This window comes from Hippopotamus amphibius, chromosome 3 (genome assembly GCF_030028045.1).
Source record: "Hippopotamus amphibius kiboko isolate mHipAmp2 chromosome 3, mHipAmp2.hap2, whole genome shotgun sequence".
NCBI classification, from domain to species: Eukaryota; Metazoa; Chordata; class Mammalia; order Artiodactyla; family Hippopotamidae; genus Hippopotamus; species Hippopotamus amphibius.
The window spans coordinates 7,345,068-7,365,552 of NC_080188.1; the positions used below are offsets into that span (position 1 = coordinate 7,345,068).

Below are 20,485 nucleotides of genomic sequence, written 5' to 3' on the forward strand. Positions count from 1 at the left end.
CAAGCACATCGCGGGCTCAGCACTTTTGCACTCACAGTTCCCTCCGCCAGGATGGTTCGTCCTCCAGATATTCACATGGGTCCCTGCTTCCCTTCATTCAAGTGCCTGCCACCTTCTCAGAGAGGCCTTCCCTGACACCCAAGTAAAACAGTTGCCCCCCCACCCAGCCCCCAGTCCTCTTGCTGGTCTACTTGTCTTTCCAGCACTTATCACTCCATCTACCTATCTACCTATCTATCTATCTATCTATCTATCTATCTATCTATCTATCTATCTATCATCTATCTATCTATCATCTATCTATCTATCCATCTATCTATCATCTATCTATCTATCATCTATCATCTATCTATCTATCTATTTATCATCTATCTATCTATCTATCATCTATCTATCTATCTATCTATCTATCTATCATCTATCTATCTATCATCTATCTATCTATCTATCATCTATCTATCTATCTATCATCTATCTATCTATCTATCTATCATCTATCTATCTATCTATCTATCTATCTATCATCTATCTATCTATCTATCTATCTATCATCTATCTATCTATCTATCTATCTATCTATCTATCTATCTATCATCTATCTATCTATCTAGTTAGCTAGCTAGTTACGGGTTGTCCCTTTAGTTTCTTTTTAATCTGGAGTAATCCCTTCCCCCAGTGTTTTGTTATGACATAGATTCTTTTCCCTCCTCAGAATCCATTCCTTCCTCGTATGGCTTCTGGAGAAGTTAAAGCATGTTGCCAGAGCTTACTAAACCTCTTCTACTTTATTGGGCAGGGGAGTGGAGAGAGGATTTTTTTAATAGACCTTACTTTCTAGAGCAGTTTTAGGTTCCCAGCAAAATTGAGCAGAGAGTACGGAGAGTTCCCATATACCCTCTGCCCTCATATACAAACAGCCTCCCCCGCTATCAACATCCTCCCCCAGAGTGGAACCTGTGTGACAATCCACAGACGTACATTGACACAGCATTACCCTCCAGAGTTCATAGTTTACGTGAGGGTTCCCTCTTGGCGTTGTGTACTCTGTGAGTTGGGACAAAGGTATAAAGACAGGAATCCATTATTATGGTATCATACAAAGTGTCTTCACCGCCGTTAAAATCCTCTGGGTTCTGCCTTTTCATCACTCTCTGTCCCCTAGCCCCTGGCAAACTCTGATCTTTTTACCATCTCCATCGTTTTGCCTTTTCCAGAAAGTCATGTAGTTGGAATCATATAGTATGTAGATTTCAGACTGGCTTCTGTCACTTAGTAATATGAACTTGAGGCTCCTGTGTCTTTTCATGGCCTGATAGCGCCTTCTTTTTAGTGCTGAATCATATTCCGTTGTCTGGATGTACCATAGTGTATTTCTCCACTCACCTACTGAAGGGCATATCGGTTGCTTCCAAGTCTTAGCAATTTTGAACAAAGCTGCTACAAACATCCACGTGCAGGTTTTTGAGAGGACACTCCTTTGGGATTGTACGGGAAGAGTATGTTTAGTTTTGTAAGCAATTGCCAAACTGTCCCCATTTATTTTTTTAATCTATTTATTATTTACCTCTCCAACTAGAATACAAGCACCATGAGGGCAAGGACTTTGTCTAATGCTTAGAATAGTGTCTGGCATATAATAGGTGCTCCATAAAACTGGTAGAAATCCATGAATAAATAAATGAATCCCAGGCAGTCCTCAGGCTTAAGATGCCTCATGACTTCTCAGCAGTAGGGATCTGTGGATCTTGGTTTTCACTCTCCTCCATCGTGCTCTGCTTCCTGTTATTGCCAGGCAGTTCCTTCCCCATCTACTCGGCCCAGATTTTCTCTCACGGCCTCTGCCGACTCGTCACCATGGCTTACTCACAGCTCCTCTCATGTTGCTACCGGCTCCCCCTGTTCATCTGTCCAAAGTCTGCTCCCTCTGCAGAACTCCCAACTCTCCCTGACCTTCCAGCTGAAATTCCAGAGGCAGAGAGTCTGACGGGGTCAGCCCATTCCCCATTTAGGCAGAGATCTGGGACCTCTGACAATGTTCTGGGTCTTACATCCCCGCTGATTCAATCAGCCAAGGCCACGGGCACAGAGCATGGCAACCAGGACGAAGAGCACTGTTCTTTCACACGAAGCACATGGATGCAGCAGTGGCCTTTCATGTTGACCAGAGCCTGGGGTCCAGGATGAATAATTCACCCTTTAGAGAGACACGGAAGGCTTCCGAGAACAGCAGTGATTGACCAGATCTGTGGTTTCAGAAGATAACTTTGGCTTCCCCACGATGGAGACAGTTAGTGATTGAAGCGGATGACGCGTGCAAGACAGGTTGGGCAGCCATGGCCAAGGTGAGCAGGTGAAGCCTCAAAGCAAGCCAGTCGCCGTGAAGAGTGAGGGGGAAGGAGCAGGAACAAGTGGGTCTTGAACCTGAAGGTGGTCATCAGGCACATGAGGCTGGAGTGTAGCGGAAAGGCAGGGTCTAGGCACCTGGAAGTCACAAAGATCCTCGTTAAAAGTGTAGGCTGGATGGTGTGGCAAGAGATAAGCCAAGACGGACACGTGGGGGAAATCTCTTAGATGTAAAGAGCAGATCAAAGGAGAAAAACCTGACAAGTGATCTAAATTGGAAATATTTATGCAGATGGATAGGGACTCAGAGAGTCACAGAGCCCAAGAAAAAACAGGGAAGCATTTGCTCTGCTTACTCTCCTATTCTCAAAAGTACAGGTCCAGAGGGTCCTGTATTAGATCTCACTCCGCTCCAATCCCCAAGCTTCTAGCCTGACTGTTTTCCCGCACCAGGTAATGATACTTCTTGGGAATCCACAATAGTCTAAAAATACAGCAGCTGGGCTGCAGTGCCACAATTAGTGGAGCTGCTGTCCCAGGAAACCCTCGTCACATTTTGCTTAGATCAGAGGGTGGATTAACTTTGATGTCTGTCTGAACTCCATGCGAGACACCTCTGGGGGTCTGCTTCCTGCAAGCATTCAATCTCCACATCCAAGGGAAGAAGGCGGAAGGGCCGAACAGAAGCACAAACCAATTTTTTTTCTCAGTGACTGAGAAGAAAATATGCACCCTAGGACTCCTGACATACGTGATGTGCATCCTGCCACCCTACATCACTCGAGCTCTCTCTCCCTTTGAGTGAATACCTCCCCCAGACCCGCACCCCCTTTGGCATTCACAAACATTAGCACAACTATGAAGCCCCAAGCCCTTCATCTGTGCCTTGTGTTGGAGGTAAGTGTGGGCATTTCTTTATCTATTAGGGCTCCTAGTGGCATCCAGCTGAACTGACTCTGATTCGCTGAAATCCAAAGGGAGTTTACGGGGAGCATATGGGGTGATCTGTAGAATACAACGAACTATCCAGAATCAGACTGCAAGGCGGCACGAGGGAAGCTCCAGGACCCCAGGCACGCGGGAGACAGGCAATCCTCTTACCAGAACGTCAGCCGTGGGACATATCCCCTGCAACAGTGCTGTCTGTCCTTGTGTCACCATCCTCATGATTTTTGTTTCTGGGAGAAAGAGAACAATTGAACCCGGTCGGAATCGAACCCATACTTAGACAACATGAGCCCACTGATTGCAAGGCAGTTTAGACTGCTGCTAAGAGTGGGTCTCTGGAGCCATACAGCATGGATTTGAATCCAGGCTCTGCCACTTGCTGGCCATTTGACCTTGAGCTAGTCCTTTTTGCAATGATCCAGTCTCCCCCTCCACAAATGGGGGTGCCTGTCCTCGGGGGCTGGTGAGTACCAACTGGGTAAACCTGTGATGGTGACTGGCACAGAGGAAGTGTTCTACAGCTTTGATATTAATACTGCTAGGAACCCACAGAGTCCCTGGATTTACAGTCCAACCCAAAATGCCAAGATGAGACATCGTTCTCTGAAAGGAAACAGGAGCTATTATTAACGGAGGCTGAGTGTCCAAAAGCAGTTACTATCTCCAGCCAATATCTCATCCCTCCACCAGACTGCAGCCACCATGAGGACAACAGACTCTCCTCTTAACTCACTGCTGCACCCACCAGCACCTGAGAGGTCCCTGGCTCAGTGTAGCTTTGTCTAATGTTGACTGCTTCCTTTTGAGTTCCTGATCAACCAGCACAGTGCTTTGCCTGGAGTAGGCACACAATAAGCATTTGCTGTTTGAATCCATAGGTCAGTGGGATTCTCAGAAAGGGGAGTAACATTGGGATCAAAGAGATGAACTTGTATTTGGGAGGATTCCGTGGCAGGCAAGTGATGGTATAATGAGGCTCATAAGCTATCCATGGACTGTATTATTTGTATAGATTAGTGTATTTGTATAGATTATAGGTCAGCTGCTGGCCAGCCTAAAACCTCTAGCTCAGCATGAGGGGCAGAGAAACCACCAAGTACTTGCCTCATCACCTCGGAGTGGGGGTGGTTCATCTGTCCCACATTGGTCCTGTCCCTGCCTCGGAGGCACAGCTGGTGCCTCACGAGGACATCCTGGCACCCTCCACATTGGCTCTCAGATGCTCTGTGGATAGGGCTCAGCCAGCCATCTGCCGGGCTTGCTCACAAAGACAGTGGGATGTCATGGCAGAGTACATCCGATTAGGAATCATGAGAGCTCAGCCCTGGTCCTGGCTCAGCCAATGGGGTGGGGTCTCTGGTTCTTAGTGACCTATTTATTGATAAATAATAGGGTAATCCTTGACTTGAAGCTCGTGGAGGTGACAAGCAATGGAAATCACACCCATGGTGTTTTCATCTGGAACTCCTGTTTTAAAAGACAGAACCCAACTCAAACTCGCTTCAGTGAAGAGGGGACTTTATTGGTTCATGTTACTGAGAAATTCGGTTTGGGGCACAGTTGGCTTCCGGGGCTCAAATGTAGTGTCAGCATCTGATTTCTCCCCATCTCTCAGTTCTCCTTCTGCTATACTGTCTTCATTCTCGGTCTCTAAATGGTGGTCCCCAGCAGTTCCAGAGTCTCATCCCTTCAAGTTCAAATCCAGGCTCCTGGCAGCTGGGATAGACTACAGTTGGCTCAACATGGGTTACGTGGCCAGGCTGGACAATCTAGATGCAGCCACATCGGACAATCAGGCCTGGGTCCGGTGTCCATCTCTCCCCATGATGAGTGAGGAAGCCTGGTCAGTCTTGGTTATATGCTTAACCTTCAGAGCTGGGATGGGGGGAGAAGCCCCAGTTTACCTCAGAGACTGGGAGAGGAGTGGTTTGCCAAAAGGTATTTGGGATACTGTTAACAGAAAGAGAAGTGGGTGCTGGGTGGCTAAAACGACAAACGTGCCCTACACCTGGGATTTTTATATCACGGGATATAAAGCATGCATTGCCGCTTCCCTGTTTGCTATGAAGTCTTCTGTCTTCACCCTAACAAGCTCCTGCAAGCACCTGAGGAGCAGCTGTCTCACCCTACAGTCACATGTCTTCCTCCTCTGAACTTCGGGAGCCTGCAGGACAGTATCACTCACCAGCAACAGGTGGTGTCGGGTCATTAGTTATCTTTTTACGTACATGTCCTGTCTCTTCAACCATATGGCAGGATCCTGGAGAACAAGGGTCACGTCTTATTTATCTTTGTGTCCCCGATAGCGCTTTGCCTGATGTTTGGGGCGTAGCAGACAGCCTATAAATCTGCCGGCAGCTCAAACACCTGGTTTATATGCTTCTGGAACTACGGAAGTAAACAGTAGCTTGACTCAACTACAAAACTACAAAGAAAGAGGAAACCTGTGCCCTCCACATCATTTCTGAAAGATCGTAGATCTTTTCTGGACTAAATAATGATGCTGGGGTCAAGATTTGCTGGGGTCTTCCTTGCTCTGCAGCTCCGAGCCGTTGGTGTCATTCTTTTTCATAAAGGATTGAGTGAAGGCCCAAGGGATCTTAGCCTCAGCTGCCAGTACCTCTGGGTGGGTCGTGTGCCTGCATAGCCCACCTGGAAGCATGGGGGAATGGCAATCACAGGACGAGGAAGCAGATATCTGTCCTCAGCGGCTCCTACCTCAGGCGACAAGGCAGAGCCCCAAGGTCTCGACAGTGGGACAGGCTGCTGGCTCCCTGGCCTGTACCGATCTCTACACCCCATCCTCCTTCCTCACCCTGCCATCCAGCGAAGGGAAGAAAGAGAGAGAAGGGCATGGAAAATCAGAGTCAGAAAAGATCTGCTTGTAGCTTGGCTGTTGAAACAGTCCTCCCAGGTGGTTCAGAAGCTCCTGTGTCTCCGATTTCAGAATCCCCTGCAGGCCATCCTGGGCCAGGGGATTTGCACTTTTGTCTCTAATCCCCTCAAACCGCGCTTTAGGCCAAGTGACTTGTCCACATCCGCGCAGCCAAGCCAGGATTCCCTCACCTGTAAAAGATAGGAGGATTAAATCAACGAGCCCTAGAGAGCATCCGCCTCCTGGTATAGTCACGGAAATCGCAGCAATGGGGGAAGAACGAAAAACCGTGGCTGGTAAAGGAGGCAGTGGTAAACGAGGTCAGAAGATCGGTGGGTGGAGCGGCTGAGAGAAAAACCAGGCTGCGGGGTTGGGGTCAGAACAGGGAATCGAGAGCCACGAAAGCTCCGCTCGCTAAGCAAGCCCGCGCGGCCAGGAAGCGCCGGGGAGGCGGTGCCAGGGGCTCGAGGCCCCGCCCCTCCCTAGCTCCACCCAGGTCCTGGCCCCGCCTCTATCCCCACCCCTTCCCCGCCTCTAGCCCCGCCCCGCCTCCGAGTCCCGCCCCGAAGGTCCGGAAGCGAAGGCCGCTCCTCCCCTTCCGAGCGGGGTCACGACCCGGCCGGCGGGAGCCGGGCTTGGAGAGTGAGGGGCGCTGGGCGGGTCGGGGCGGCCCCCGGCTGGAGCCATGTCCCGGAACCTGCGCACCGCGCTCATTTTCGGCGGCTTCATCTCCCTGATCGGCGCCGCCTTCTACCCCATCTACTTCCGGCCCCTGATGCGGCTGGAGGAGTACCGTGAGTGACCTGTGACCCCACGCGGTGCCCTGGCCCCAGGAATCCCCCCGTCCCCTCGTCATCCCCACGTGAGGCCGTGGACAGAGCTTGGTTCGCGAGTCAGGGAGACCCGGGTTCGAGTCTCGCTGTGCGCAGCCTTGTGAAGGTGGACAGGTGACTCAGCCTCTCAGACCCTCAGCGTCCCCCTTTCGTGGTTATCAGTTTGTATAATATCTAAAAACTCGCCTCCGGGCAGCCTCAAAGGTAATGAAAGCAATCTGCTCACAGTAGGGCCGCACTAAGTAGTAGTTCACGCTCATATCCACAGAAGGCTTTTTATGTATCTCATTAGGCGCACATTGGATCGTTTAAGTTTACACAGCCTCACTTCGAGGTAGGTATTATTATCTGTTTTACAGATGGGGACACTGAGGCTCAGAGAGGTTGTGTAACGTGCCCAAGGACACACGGCTAGTAAGTGGCGAGACATATTCCAGCTCCCGCCTCTGTTTCCGGACCTTGCACGCCCTGAAGCTGGGAACGAAGCTGTTGTGGGGAGGGAGATGGACCCGCATTATCCTGAGCTGGAAGGTGTTTTCATCGCACTTCGTTTCCACTCCCAAAAATGTCTTTGAGCGGAGATGTTTGAAACCTAAACTGTTAACTTGGGTTTTTGAGTTTTTCCTCTCCTTTCTCCTCAAATCTTTTTTCAGACCCTGCTGTCTTGCTTCATATTAAGCTGGTTGCTCACATGACAGTGGTGAATATCCTGGGAGTAATTTTCTTCCTTAATCATTCAGGTCCTATCATTCTAAAAGCCAAACTCTCCTTCCTTGAGACCTATACTTCAGCAAGGATTAGCACTTTGATACATCTGAAACCATCTGTCAGAGAGAAAATATTAGGCATTAGAGGCTCATTTTGTTCTCCAGGAAACCTGAATCATCTTGAAGATGGAAGAGGGCCAACCGTACCCCTTGAGAATATTAGCGGAGGCTGAAGGCCCGGCGATTTGAAGGCGAAAGCTCCGTGTAAATGCTCTGCCCTTTACAGATGCTACAGCATTTGGTTTCTGAGGCAGAGCGTTTAAGTACACACTCAAATTTCCTTGTAGCTTCTTTTCATCAGCCAAGATTGAAATGGCCCCTGCATTCTGCCTTCTAGCCTATCTCCATGCACCATGCGTGGAGGGAAACATGGGGCTGCGTGAAGCCCTGCGTAGTCTGTCTGCATTATCCCTCCTTACTGGATCCCTGCCCCAGGCTGTTCTATGACAGCCTCGAGAGTTGAACTGGGGACAAGGGAGTCTACTTTGGATCCCACTAAAAAAGTTTCAGTCACGAAGACTAAGGCTGTGGTTTTCTCCTGGGGATGATGTTTGTCCCCCTAGGGACATTTGGTTATATCTGGAGACATTTTTGCTTGTCACAAAATGGGTGGCATGGGGTGGGGTGGTATAAGTGTGCCACTGGCACCTAGTGCATAGAGGCCAGGGATGCTGAACTTTGTGCAGAGCGCAGGACGGCCACCCATAACGAAGAATTACCTAGCCCAAAATGCACATGGCGCCAGGGTTGAGAAATCCTCCTGTGGGTCAGGTGATCAGGGTGTGGCTTTGCGCGATGTCTCCCAACAATGTCTTTATAGGGATAGTCTGGAGTCTATGGTTGTCTGAGTCACCTTGAGACAAACAGATTAGGCCTTTTAAGTGAACATTCAGTGTGTGTGGCTACAGTAGCTGCATTTTTAACTGTAAGGCAGTCAACACCTGCCCACTTTTCTGGTTCAGTTTTAATTAATTTGTACACTCTTACCTGAGAGTCATAACTGATTCCTTAAACAGGTAAATGATACTAAATAGCTAATATTTACTGAAAGCTTATTATACATCTGACACTCTTCCAAGCACTTCTTATGTATTAACCCATTTGGTGCTCATCACAACCTTCTATGGTAGCTGCTGTGTGGTCATCACCCCCATTTTATATGTGGGCAGACTGAGGTATGGAGCAGGTAACTTGTACAAGGACCCACAACTGATGAGTCCCAGATCTGGGGTTTGAACCAGTGTCCTTAATCATTACACCAGGGCACCAACTGCCTCTCTAAGAGGGTGTGAGAAGTAAGTCAGATGAGGGTCTAAATCCCTTGCTAGAGGAGGACCTTAAAGTGAACTAACCTCTCTGAGCCCAGCTGTTTCCTCATCTGTAACAGTGGAATTTGCAGGACTGAATTTACGTGTTTTGGGGTGAATTAAATAAGATAACGGGGTGGAAACACATGGTCTATTTTACATTAGGCATCCCGTAAAAACATTTCAAAAATGAGCCACAAGGGCAGGGAAGTGAGACAAGGAGATTTAAGCAGGTGGACAGACCCAGGTGACGCATTCGTGACCGGGTCTTGGGGACCTACTGTGAGGACAGAGCTTCAATTCATTTCAGTGCATTCAACTAGCATTTCGCTTCCTTTTCACTTTTTTAGAACCTAGATTGTAGTGATTACTGTGTGCCTGGCACTGTGTCAGGTGCTGGATATGTGTGAGCAGACAAGGCGGTGTCGACTTAAAAAAAAAAAAAAAGCACAACGTGAGAGTTGCGAGTTGAGTTTATTTGGGGCAAAATGAGGACTGCAGCCTGGGAGACAGCATCCCAGGTAGCTCTGAGAAACTGTTCCAGAGAGGCAGGGGGGAAGATTAGTCTATCTGTATTCTTGGTAAAGGAGGAGTACATGCAATCAAATACATTTTTTTGCAGGGAGCTTCTGTGAGTCACGAGGAGCAGACGTCACCATGTAGGGATTTAGCGCTTTCCTAGATATGAGGAGGTGCGAGGGTTGGATTCATAAAGTCAGCTCCTGAAAACATCTAACTATCTGAAGACCCACTTTCCAAAGCACAGAGTGCCTCTTTGCTGGTCACCACCCTGAATTCCCTTCAGGGGATGTGGAAGGTTAGCAGCTGCAGCAGCACGTGTGGTTTAATCATTGTCGTAGAGGCAGGTGGCAAGTGCCCATGGCAAGTGCCAGTTTATAGTTGACAGCGGTCAGAGCTCCTCTCACGTCACGGTCCTCCCCTGTGTCCGGTCCCCTCCCCACACCCCTCCCTGCACTCTGAGCTTGTGTCCCTGCTTCACTGGCCCCCAGGACCACCCATTCTCTACCCAGCAGCCCCCGTGGTCTTTCTGGTTAGTTTGTTACTGCTGATCTACCTTTGCATTTGTGGTCGAACAATTCAGACTATATGATTTTGATTTTTTGGTATTGGTCAAGATTTTCTTTGTGACTTGGTACAAGTCAGTTTTTGCAAATGTTCCCTGTGTGCTTGGAATGATGTATGTTCTCTTGTTTGGGAGTACAGAGTTCTGTATGTGACAGTTCCAGATCATTTTTAATTTTGTTACTTAAATATCTTGAGGCCATATTATTCTGTGCACACAATCTAGAGTATTCTGGGGGATTTTTTTCAGTTATTATTATGAATCCTCTTTACCCCTCATATTTCTCCCAAACTCTGTTTTATCTGATGTTATCATAGTTAGCAGCTCTCTTTTGGTTGGTGTTTTCCTGGTGTATATATCTGTCCTCTTATATTTAGCCTTTATTTGATAGTCTTTTTAAACTGTTGGACCAAGATCACTTTCACTTATGTGTACTGATATATTTACATTTATTTTCCCTGTCTTATGAATTCTATTTATTCTTCTATTTCTCTACTTCCCTTTTTTCTCCTTTTCTGCCTTCAAGGCTTCTTTATTTAACTTTCTTCCTCTCTACTAGTTTGAAAGTTTACCGTTCTCTTTTTTTTTTTGTGATGACAGTTTAAAGTTAGTCAGTATCTTTACCGACTGTGAAATATGTAAAGACCTTAGACCCTCAGCTCCTGCCCCCGCCTTGTGTTTCTCACTCACCAGGCCACTTAGTACCATCAGTGTTTCATACAGTCATTGGTTGCTTCTCTTTATCCTCATTCTTTACTCACCGGTCCTTCTTTCATCTCATATCTTTCTAGTTTCAGTTTTCTTCATTCTGAACTACATCTTCATATTTCTTTGGTGAGAATTTGTAACTGGGAAAATCCATTCTTGTGTGTCGGAAAATGTATAGAACTCCAGGTCTTCCACTGTGGCTGTTGAAAAGTCTGTTGTTGTGCCATTTGCTCTTTGAATTTGATCATCTCACTTGCTTATTTAGAATATTTCAATAACCCTCGCTGTCCTCAGAGTCCACATGGTGGAAAAATCATTGAAGTATTTTAATCAGGAGATCAAGGTGACCAGATTCACTCTTTCCAGGCCTCTCTGACTGTGTGTGACGGAGGGGCTGGAAGGGTCAAGGTTGGAGGTAAGAAGGCCAAGTACGGGAAGGCTGTGCTTCCCGTGACCTCAGGGAGAGGTGACTGTAGCCTGAACCAGAGTGGTGGTGGTTATGGAACCAGAAAAGACTGGATTCTGGAGACAGATTTAAGAAATAAGTCCTCTACAGGGATTTGTGAGTGAGTAGCTCAAGGGTGAGGGAGGGAGACGAAAGAGACTGACACTCTTTCTGGCTCCAGCAGCTGAGGAGATACAGTGCTAGGCATTAAGAAATACAAGAAGTCTGTTTGGCGGGGTGAGAGGACGTGCTAGTTCAGTTTGGGATGTGTTGCGTTTTAGGTACCCGGATGCGCTCTTGGAGATTTCCATGGTGATGGGATGCCAGTCTGGAGCTCAGCCACAGGATCTGAGCTGGAGCTAGAGATGGAGCGTCATTGGCACTGGATGGGAAACAGAGTCATTGCAGTAGGTGGTGCCCCCAGGCAGCGTTCAGAGATGGAAAAAGACAAGGTGGTCCAGGACAGAATGCGGGTGAACACTAGCGTTTAACGGGCTGAAGAGCAAGTGGTCAGAGGAGGAAGGGCCTTCAGAGGAGATTGACAAGGAGTGGCCAGAGCGAGAGGATTAAAACCAGAAGAGGCTGCAGTCACGAGCCCCAGGAAGGCAGCACTTCATGAAAAGGCTGTGGTCAGCAGGGCAAGGCTGCTTGAAGACGGTAAGAAAGATAAAACGTGAAACTGTCCATGGGATCCAGCGAAAGGAAGGTAAAGCGCGTCGGTTATTTTGTTAAAAGTGCCTTCAGTGGTTTGATGGTGAGCAGAAAGGTTTCAGTGGATGGAAGAGTAAGTGGTGTGTTGGCTTGACGATTTCAAGATGTTGGGCTGTGTGGAGAGGAGAGGGACCAATTATATTTGTAACTGGTCAAGGGGGCTGGGGGAGTTGTAGTTTCGTTTTGATTGGGAGCCGTGGGAGAGCCAAGAGAGTCTCTGGACAAGGAAGACTGCTGGAGAGAGAAGACAGTCTATAGAGTGGGAGGCGGCCTGGGATCTTGAGATCAGGTGGAGGACAGAGACTTGGACCAAAGGCAGGACACCTCTTCCACCAGCAGAGGAGGAAGGGCAGGTGTGAATACAGTCAGATGTGGGTGTGGTGTTGGCGGTTGTAGGCACTTGCTGGTGGTTGTGGCTTCTGTTCTCGTTGTGATACAGGCGGTCAGGTGGCTATGCCTGAGAGGCACCGCCCCCAGCCAGACTCTCCCTCCCTGAGACGCTCTCTTCCCTGGGCTTCGTGACTGCCCCTCTGCCAGTAGTCCTGGCCTTGCTCTTTTGCTCCTACCTTTCATCCACGCCTCCTTTGCCTCTCTTGTTGGCTCTTTCTCTTCTGAGCATCTTTCATACATTTATGGTCTCCAGAATCCTGGGCAGACCGAGGAGAAGCCCGCAGTCCTTGGAAGGGCTGGGCAGATACCCGGTCCTCGAGAAGGGGAGGCCATGTAGGGCCCAAGTGTTGAGTCACTGTGGACCCTTCAGCTGGGCCAGCCTGACGGATGCGGGCCGGCCTGGGTATGGGGACAGGTAGGTTCCGGGGCCCCTGCTGGAATAAGCCTCAAGGCAGTAGAAAAGAGGCAGAAGGCTGCTTAGGTAAAATAAAGCCAAGGAGATCTTCCATGATTCTGAAGCAGACAGGCCGCTATCACAAGGCTGCCGTTTTGAATTTCATTTTGACATCCAGTGTGATCTTTAGCTCTTGCACTCACTCAGCCAGACGTTACCAAATGTGAGGGGAATACAAGGTCAGTTGCACACGTGATACCCGAGTACTGAAATGAGCGCTGGGGAGATAGCAGTTGGCATTGGTAGTTGTCGGTCCCAGACCAGAAGCGTGGGGACAGTTCTGCTGTGCTTCTGGAGGGAATCCGGACGTTGCTTTCTAGCTCTCACCCTGTGAGCAAAGCATGGTTTGTGGGAAGAGCCCACGTTTAGGAAAGTGTACAGGTGCTGTAACTCGAAGCCTAGTCTGCCTTTTGTCTCTGCATCCTAGAACCAGACAGTGATCCTGAGTGTGGCCTTTTAGAATAAACAGCATTTCAGGGCAGCCTGTGAAATGAGACAGAATAAGATCATTTTCTATGAACTTGTTCATTTTTAACTTTAGTTACACGTGCAGAAGCATAAAATCATAGGGTTTCACCAGAAACCTTGTGCTCATTCAGTCCCTGCATTTAGGTGACTGGTCCAAGGTCACTTAGCATATTTATTGCTGGTAGACACTAGACCCTAACTCCCCTGCCTTGTCCGCTGCTTAATGATGCCCTGTTTCACCTGCCTTTAGGACAAGGGAGAGCCAAGCCAGCAAAGCCAAAGGTGACGTGGGAGAGCCGTGACACGTCACTTTTCCTCCCTCTCTCCTTCCGTCCCCAACCTCAAGCGTGTGGTGCAGAGTCACAGCAGGCCTATGAGAAATCACTTGATGTGGAAATGCCTCTTAGCTTGGAAGGGCATTTCCCCAATTACACGGCAAGTGCTCAGAATATGCTTTTTATTCCTTTCACCGTAGAGTCGAATGAAGTGCACAGACAAAGTCTTATTTGCTAACAGGCCTCACAAAGCTGCCTGGATTCTACCACACAGCCTGGTGAGAAACAGAGGGGTTCCCGGCATTGGGAGGAGTCCGCGCTCCCGGTGGCCCTTTGGTCCCCTCAGCCACTAGCTCACACTCACCCCCAGTACACACATCTCGTTCTGGGTCACCCCACAGTCAGGCTGCAGCAAAGTGGGAGCGCTAGAAAAGTATTTTTTAATTTTATATTTGCTGTTTTTAGAAGAGACAGTTAATTCATGGAATAGTCACAGTGTTGTTGGACTTCCTTATACTTGTTTTGCGGTTGTGCATTTTTGTTGTTAAAAAAAAGTAAAATAAATCCAGACTGACAGAGAAGATGTAGGAGTCGTACAATAAGTCCCTTTCTGTCCTTCACCTGGGTTTACCAGTTGTTAACATTTTGCCACATTTGCTTTCTCTCCCTGTGTGTATGTTACACATCTGTACACACATACATACATATAGGCACACCTATGTTCCTATAGAATTATATCACGCACATTATAATTGTTACTGTTATTTTGGTGAACCTTGAGAGTTGAAGACCTTGTGAGCTTTGATGCCTGAACACTTCAGCATGTATTTCCTGAGCACAAGGACATTCTCTTACATGATCACAATTATCCACTCCAGGAAATTTAATATGGACACAATGCTAATATGTAACATACAGTCCATATTCAGATGTTGACATTTGTCCAATTACCTCAGGTTGTGAGTTGCTTTTATTTTAACTGTTCATTGACAGGAGTTGGAGGGGGTATTCCTGAGGTGGTGGTTTCACTGCGTAAGGCCCCGAGGTTAGATTCTGCATCTGCTTTTAGGTTTTCATCTGCTGGTTCTCCCTGAGAGCACCCTCAACTAGTCAGTAACAAGACCACTGGAGGGGCTGGTGGTTGGGCGTGCTGTACCCGTTTGCCGTGAATGTTAAGTAAAGTAGCATGTCATACAGGTTTCACAGTCTGGACGTTTAATACGAGCATAGCTTTCATTTTCAAAGACTTGAAAATGATGAGGTGGATTCTTTTGCTACCATACAGAAGTGAGCCCGTCTGCATGTATTCCTAAGTTTTAAATAATGTACCTTGGCCCTTTGAGTCGAGCTGAGGATCGTCAGTGAAAACTGCAAATCAGCTCACTGCCTTAGCACCAGGGGGCAGAGTCGGGCCTGCTGAGATGCTGGAGAGGGGACTATTCTAACCAGCACCACAGTGCTCCAGGCCCAGTGCTGCATATTTGCATTTTAATCACTTCACTCCAGAGAGAAACATGCTCACTACTGAAAAGTCGGTAATTAGCTTATCCTGATTTGTGTACATAGTGAAACCCCTGACTTCTACGTTGCCCTTTTTCCTGAGGCTGAGAGACATTTGCTATTTCTCTAATGATGGCAAAATAGAAACCTACTGTCAACCTCATCAAGATGTACTTGCTAAGTCCTGAGGGACCAGTTTGTTTTCCCTTTAGCATATCCCGCATTCACCAGTAAAGTGTCTTTGTGTCACATCATGAATTTATATAAGACTGCTTTGGCCTTAGAGTATTTATAAAACATTAATGGATGAAAGAACCAGGGGATGTAGATAGGATGCTGATACCGGGTATCACTTGGTAGGAACTGGTTCTGCAAATCGATTTAAATTGCCCATCCAAGCCAAAAAAAGAGGTGGTTGCATAAGGACAAGGATTATAAAGAGATTATGGTCTATTTAAAATAAATCCTCAGCCTCTCTCCACCCTCATTAGCAATTAGCAAGGAAGTGCAAAGACAGGGATTCTTTTCTCTTCACTTGGTTCTCCATTGCTTCGTAAGATGTGAGAACACAATTAGGCATTCTGTTGCCACCAGAAGTCAACTTCTTTTGATGCTTGGCAGCCTGCCAGCTTCTTTGGCTTGGCAGGACCTGCCTCTTGGAGAACGTGTTCAGTACACTAGGATGTCTGATTCTCTTAAATCTGGACATCTAGAATGCTTTCTGGCAATCAAGCATGTTTTAAAAACTCATCTCTTCCTTCTTCCATAATACTGGAGAAGAGACCTTTTAGGTGTGAAAAATGATGTCTATTTTTGTTCCTGGCATGATCGATGACAGTGTAGTCTTTTACTAGTTGGCATTTTCTAAGAGCATGTTTGAGACACTTCCATACTTGGAGACTTACGTGGTGACAGCATGGTAGGGCTCAATCCTACAGGAATTTAGCTTCTTAGAAAATGAGATAGCCTTTTGTGTTGAGTTATTTTAGAAAGTCTGACACCTCAGAGCTCCCATTGTCACCCAGTCCAGATGGAGGAAGACTTTGGCATCTCTTAGTTCACAGGGTCCTGGTTGTCGTTTACCTGCTACTTTTCAGAGAGGCCCAGTGAAACCATCAGACCATTGTCTGTAAGCAGCTTCCTTGTGCTGTTTGCTCTGTCTTGCTTGGAATTGGATGTCAAGATTCAGATAATCCCTATTGCCCAGTGTTTTATTTGCCAAAGTAAAACTTGGCATTGATAAAACTCTCAGATCACTTAGAATTGACTTTCCGTCATATCACCGGAGAAGTTCAATGACTATTCAATTTGGTAAAGCACTGTTTCCTGTACCTTTATGCTTGTGTAACTTCATAAGAATAAAGAAAATGGCCTAATATTAAATAAGAGCTAAATGTGGATTTAAAGAAACACTGTCAGCCTGATGAAAACAAAGGTTTGATTACAACACTTAATTACTGTAATATAGTAGTAAACATCCTTTGGCTCTAAGTCTTTCTGCCAAAAAGCCACCATTTGTTTGTCAAGATACTTAAAATAATAAGTCTTTGTTTTCACAGCCCTTGGGTTTATTTGAAACCACTTAGAAAGATGTGTCAGAGTGCTTGAAGCCCACAGACATAAAATGCCCAATTTCTCTTGGCCCTCGCCTGTTGGGCATCTCCAAAGAGATCGGCTGTCGCTAAAACGCGCTTACTAATTGGCGCAGCACCTGCAGTCAATTAGGGAAGCTTCAATTATCCAAACCAAAGCCACCCACCCAAAGATTAATTTTCTGCTCTATTTCCTATCAAAAACATAGCATATTTAGCTCTGGGTCCAGGCCTTCAGTTGGAGTGCATTTTAGACACATAAACTGCATCGTTTTCTTGTTAATTGTACTTGTTCCTTCAATTCAGCAGCCTTGCCCTCATCATAGCACACCCACCAGTTCTTTCAAAATTGTTCTTTTTCTGTTGTTTGTGTTGCCTTTCCAAACTGCTGAGATCACCGAGAAAACATGTTCGCTGGGAGCTTTTCTTGTGAAGTACGGCTTGCTTGCTTTCACTGAAAATATCCAGTCTTTTTGTTGGATAGGATGTGACTCCCATAACCTAAAAGCTTTGGGCAATGGCAGCTCTGAATTTAATAGCACCCAGATATATTGTTTCCTAACTGTCCCATGTCATTGTCCAATGCAGATGCAAAGATTTCCGCCCTGCCCCCCAGCCCCTCCCTAAAGAGTAATTTTTCTGTTGTGTTTCTCAGAGAAGGAACAAGCCATAAATCGAGCTGGTATTGTCCAAGAAGACGTGCAGCCACCAGGTAAACTTAAAAATCAAAACGAAATTCCTGTGTGCTATTGTGTGGCTGTGGGGGTGGTGCTTTGCAGCGGGAGAAATCTTCGCTTCCAGGCTGGGTTGTAATTGTGCCGCCGTTTCCCAGCAGTTGCCATTTTAGCGGTTGTGACCCCAAGACGTCCCTTAAAATTTCACTCCAGTATAGGTTTTGCAAGTTTGCACGTTTCCCTTTTGCATGTGATAAGAGGGCATAAATGTGTAACAAGTGTGCAATTAACTTTGAAGCATAAATAGCTGTTTTGCAGACTTATTTACCAAGCACCTATGTAAACACTACCCTCATGGGAAAATGCTGTTTACCTGTGCACTGTTTTAATTGCTGCGGGATTCTGCTTTATACAGAAGCTCGAAAGCTCCCTTTATGGCTGACTGGTTACTTACTTTGAGACGATCCAAGTTGGCCAAGAATGAGAGATTTCTTGCTTATTAGCCAAAACTCTTGTAATCTGTGGCAGTAGTCTTTTTTGTATTTATTTTTTAACTAAGCAGTTACATGTCTCCCTGCTGTGCAGCAATTTCTGAGCCATTGAAAAGTCTGTCTCGGCTGCCTCGGCTTCCCAGCCGGTCTGTTCTGGGGTTCCGGCCGCTTGCCTGCACCACCTCAAGCTGCATGGAAATCGCACAACTCCATTCTGATGTCATCGTGTTTGTTTGGGGTCGAGGGAAGTGGTAGGAAATTTTAACATGAATCCTGTTTTTATTCATGTTTCTTTCTATAGGGTTAAAAGTGTGGTCGGATCCATTTGGCAGGAAATGAGAAGGCTATCGCCACCTCTGATTACGAAAGTAGACAGAGTCTTCATGCTTTTAATTCTGCAGCAAGTACTGTAAGTCACCTGGCTAGAGAAAGATGGCTGGAGAAGAAAACTCTAGAAGGCCGTAAAGAAGAGTACTGTGCACAAGGATTAAATTCCCTTCTTAAACATCGAAAGAACCCTGGAACAAATCACACCATTATGAAGGTTCTCATGATTTGGTTTCCTTTCTAAAAATGAAGCTTTCACCCAGTTGGGTTCAGAGGTGATCTACTTATTATTCATCCTCCACCTCTTATCCAGCTGAGCTGTGGTGTGAGTACAGGCAACCAGTAGACTTGGGAAGATCCTAGTCTGTTTTGCCATCTTCCAAATAGGAAGTTTCAGTGAAAAACCACCCTATTGAGCCAGCCTCATAGGGCTCTTTGAAAATGTTAAAGTTGATAAAACTCTTTGAGGACAAGGTACATTGTACTCTTTAAGAATAAACAGTTGAACTCAGCTGTCTCATTGGGAAGCTTGCTGCATGTTGAAAAATAAATAAACATGAAGCAAATCAAACTAAATGGGTGTGCGTGCCTAGTAGAGATGAGTGTCAAATTAACCGAAGTGAAAATGTGTACATTAAAATGATTTCTTTTTACTTCACAATGGTGTATGTCTTTTTTGTAAATCCTTTTTTATGAACTCATTAAATTATACCAAGAAGTACTATTTGACTAGATTGTATTTGACTAGATATTTGACTGTGTGATGTTTGTCAGATTGTATACAAGTAAAACTTTTTTTTTTATAAATAAGTACTACAGTGGAAGTACTGTACAGTGGAAGTTTATCTTGGCTGCTGCTTTTTTTTTAAAATTAATTAATTAATTTAATTGGCTGTGTTGGGTCTTTTGCTGTGTGTGGGCCTTCTTTAGTTGTGGTGAGTAGGTGCTACTCTTCGTTGTGGTGCACAGGCTCCTCATTGCTGTGGCTTCTCTTGTTGTGGAGCATGGGCTCTAGGTGCTTGGGCTTCAGTAGTTGCAGCACATGGGCTCAATAGTTGTGGCTCACAGGCTCTAAAGCACAGGCTCAATAGTTGTGGCGCACGGGCTTAGTTGCTCCGCGGCATGTGGGATCTTCCTGGAGCAGGGATTGAACCCGTGTCCCCTGCATTGGCAGGCGGATTCTTAACCACTGTGCCACCTAGGAAGCCCACAAGTAAAACTCTTAAAGGTACGTAGCAAATGTGTTGAGACAAATATTTATTGAATGAAGTTCTCTACCAGATACCTCACCAGGTGCTGCAAAGATGAGCTTGAAACTACTTATTTCTTTCTCTGGCGCTCTCTCTGGCACCCTCTCTGGCACCTTACTAGATTCTGTGCTTTTGAAAAGACACATCTTTTTCATTTTTAGATTTCCCAGAGTGCCTTGCACATTACTTTATGCTCTCTTATAGATGAGCTGCCTAATGACATAATTTTACTATTGTGAAACTGGGAGTTGGCTTAACAGACAACTGGCACAATTATGTTAATTACTGTCAAAAAGAAATAAGATTGATAGCTCCAAAACCAAAGACATTGTTTTTGGTAGGCATTCCCTAACATTTAGTTGACTTATAGTTAACAACCCAGTAAAAGAAGCTGACTCCTTTGAGGTACATTTGACCACTCTTTTCCTTGGAGGGGGCACCAGGAGGTTGTGTGACTTAGAGTCAAGCATCCTGTGGGAGCTTAGTTGTGATTTCTTTGTGACTGAGGCCAGTGTCTGTACATCTGCTTTGGAAGATGTCCAGGCTGAAAAGACTGCATCTCAGTGCCATAGACAAGACCTTTGGGGCCTTGATGGCCTGTTTGTCGGCTGGAACGACTCAGTTTAGTCTCCTGAGTGAGATCTATGTCCTGGCCTTGACCCTGCCCTTGGTCTACCTCTTGGCAGAGATAAAGAGGCTTTCTGTCCTGCTCAGCTGCCTTGATGTTTATGAAAGGATTGCTCTTGATGTTATCAGAGGTGTAGTGTCAGGCTGTGCAGCCCACGCTTGACAAAATCCCGGTTGTAAGAGATGCTACTTGTGAGGATCGACTGAGGTGAGGGCCTGGTGGTTCATCCACGCTGCTCCCAGGCGTGCCTCCAGGATGATGGGGAAAGTGCTCGAAAGAGGGGATCTTGGTCAAATACAGTTAGGAAACATAGAGTTCAAGTTAATTGGGTTCATTTGCTTCTAATTTGACAGTTTCCAAGAGAGGCATAACATTTCCCAAACGTATTTGATCACAAAACATTTCTTACTGACTA

The 20,485-nt window shown here is 46.5% G+C and overlaps 1 protein-coding gene across 2 annotated transcripts; it reads left to right on the plus strand.

Annotated features, from left to right (window-relative positions):
* The first annotated feature begins 6,736 nt into the window (after positions 1-6,736).
* Positions 6,737-18,848, plus strand: SMIM20 (small integral membrane protein 20). 2 transcript variants are annotated; one of them, XM_057728596.1, is made up of 3 exons: positions 6,737-6,960; positions 17,356-17,412; positions 18,167-18,848. In XM_057728596.1, exons 1-3 carry the CDS (start codon positions 6,852-6,854, stop codon positions 18,202-18,204), a joined length of 204 nt encoding a protein of 67 aa, XP_057584579.1. In that variant the 5' UTR covers positions 6,737-6,851; the 3' UTR covers positions 18,205-18,848. The 2 variants fall into 2 exon arrangements, with proteins under 2 accessions (XP_057584579.1, XP_057584578.1); XM_057728595.1 differs by lacking the exons at positions 17,356-17,412; positions 18,167-18,848 and adding an exon at positions 13,584-14,282.
* The last annotated feature ends 1,637 nt before the right edge of the window (positions 18,849-20,485 follow it).

Bases quoted from the DNA above. Each gene is read 5' to 3' on its own strand.
- SMIM20 (XM_057728595.1), top strand. From the start codon at position 6,852: ATGTCCCGGAACCTGCGCACCGCGCTCATTTTCGGCGGCTTCATCTCC. The intron at 6,961-13,583 runs GTGAGTGACCTG...ACCTGCCTTTAG, and splicing joins GATGCGGCTGGAGGAGTACC to GACAAGGGAGAGCCAAGCCA.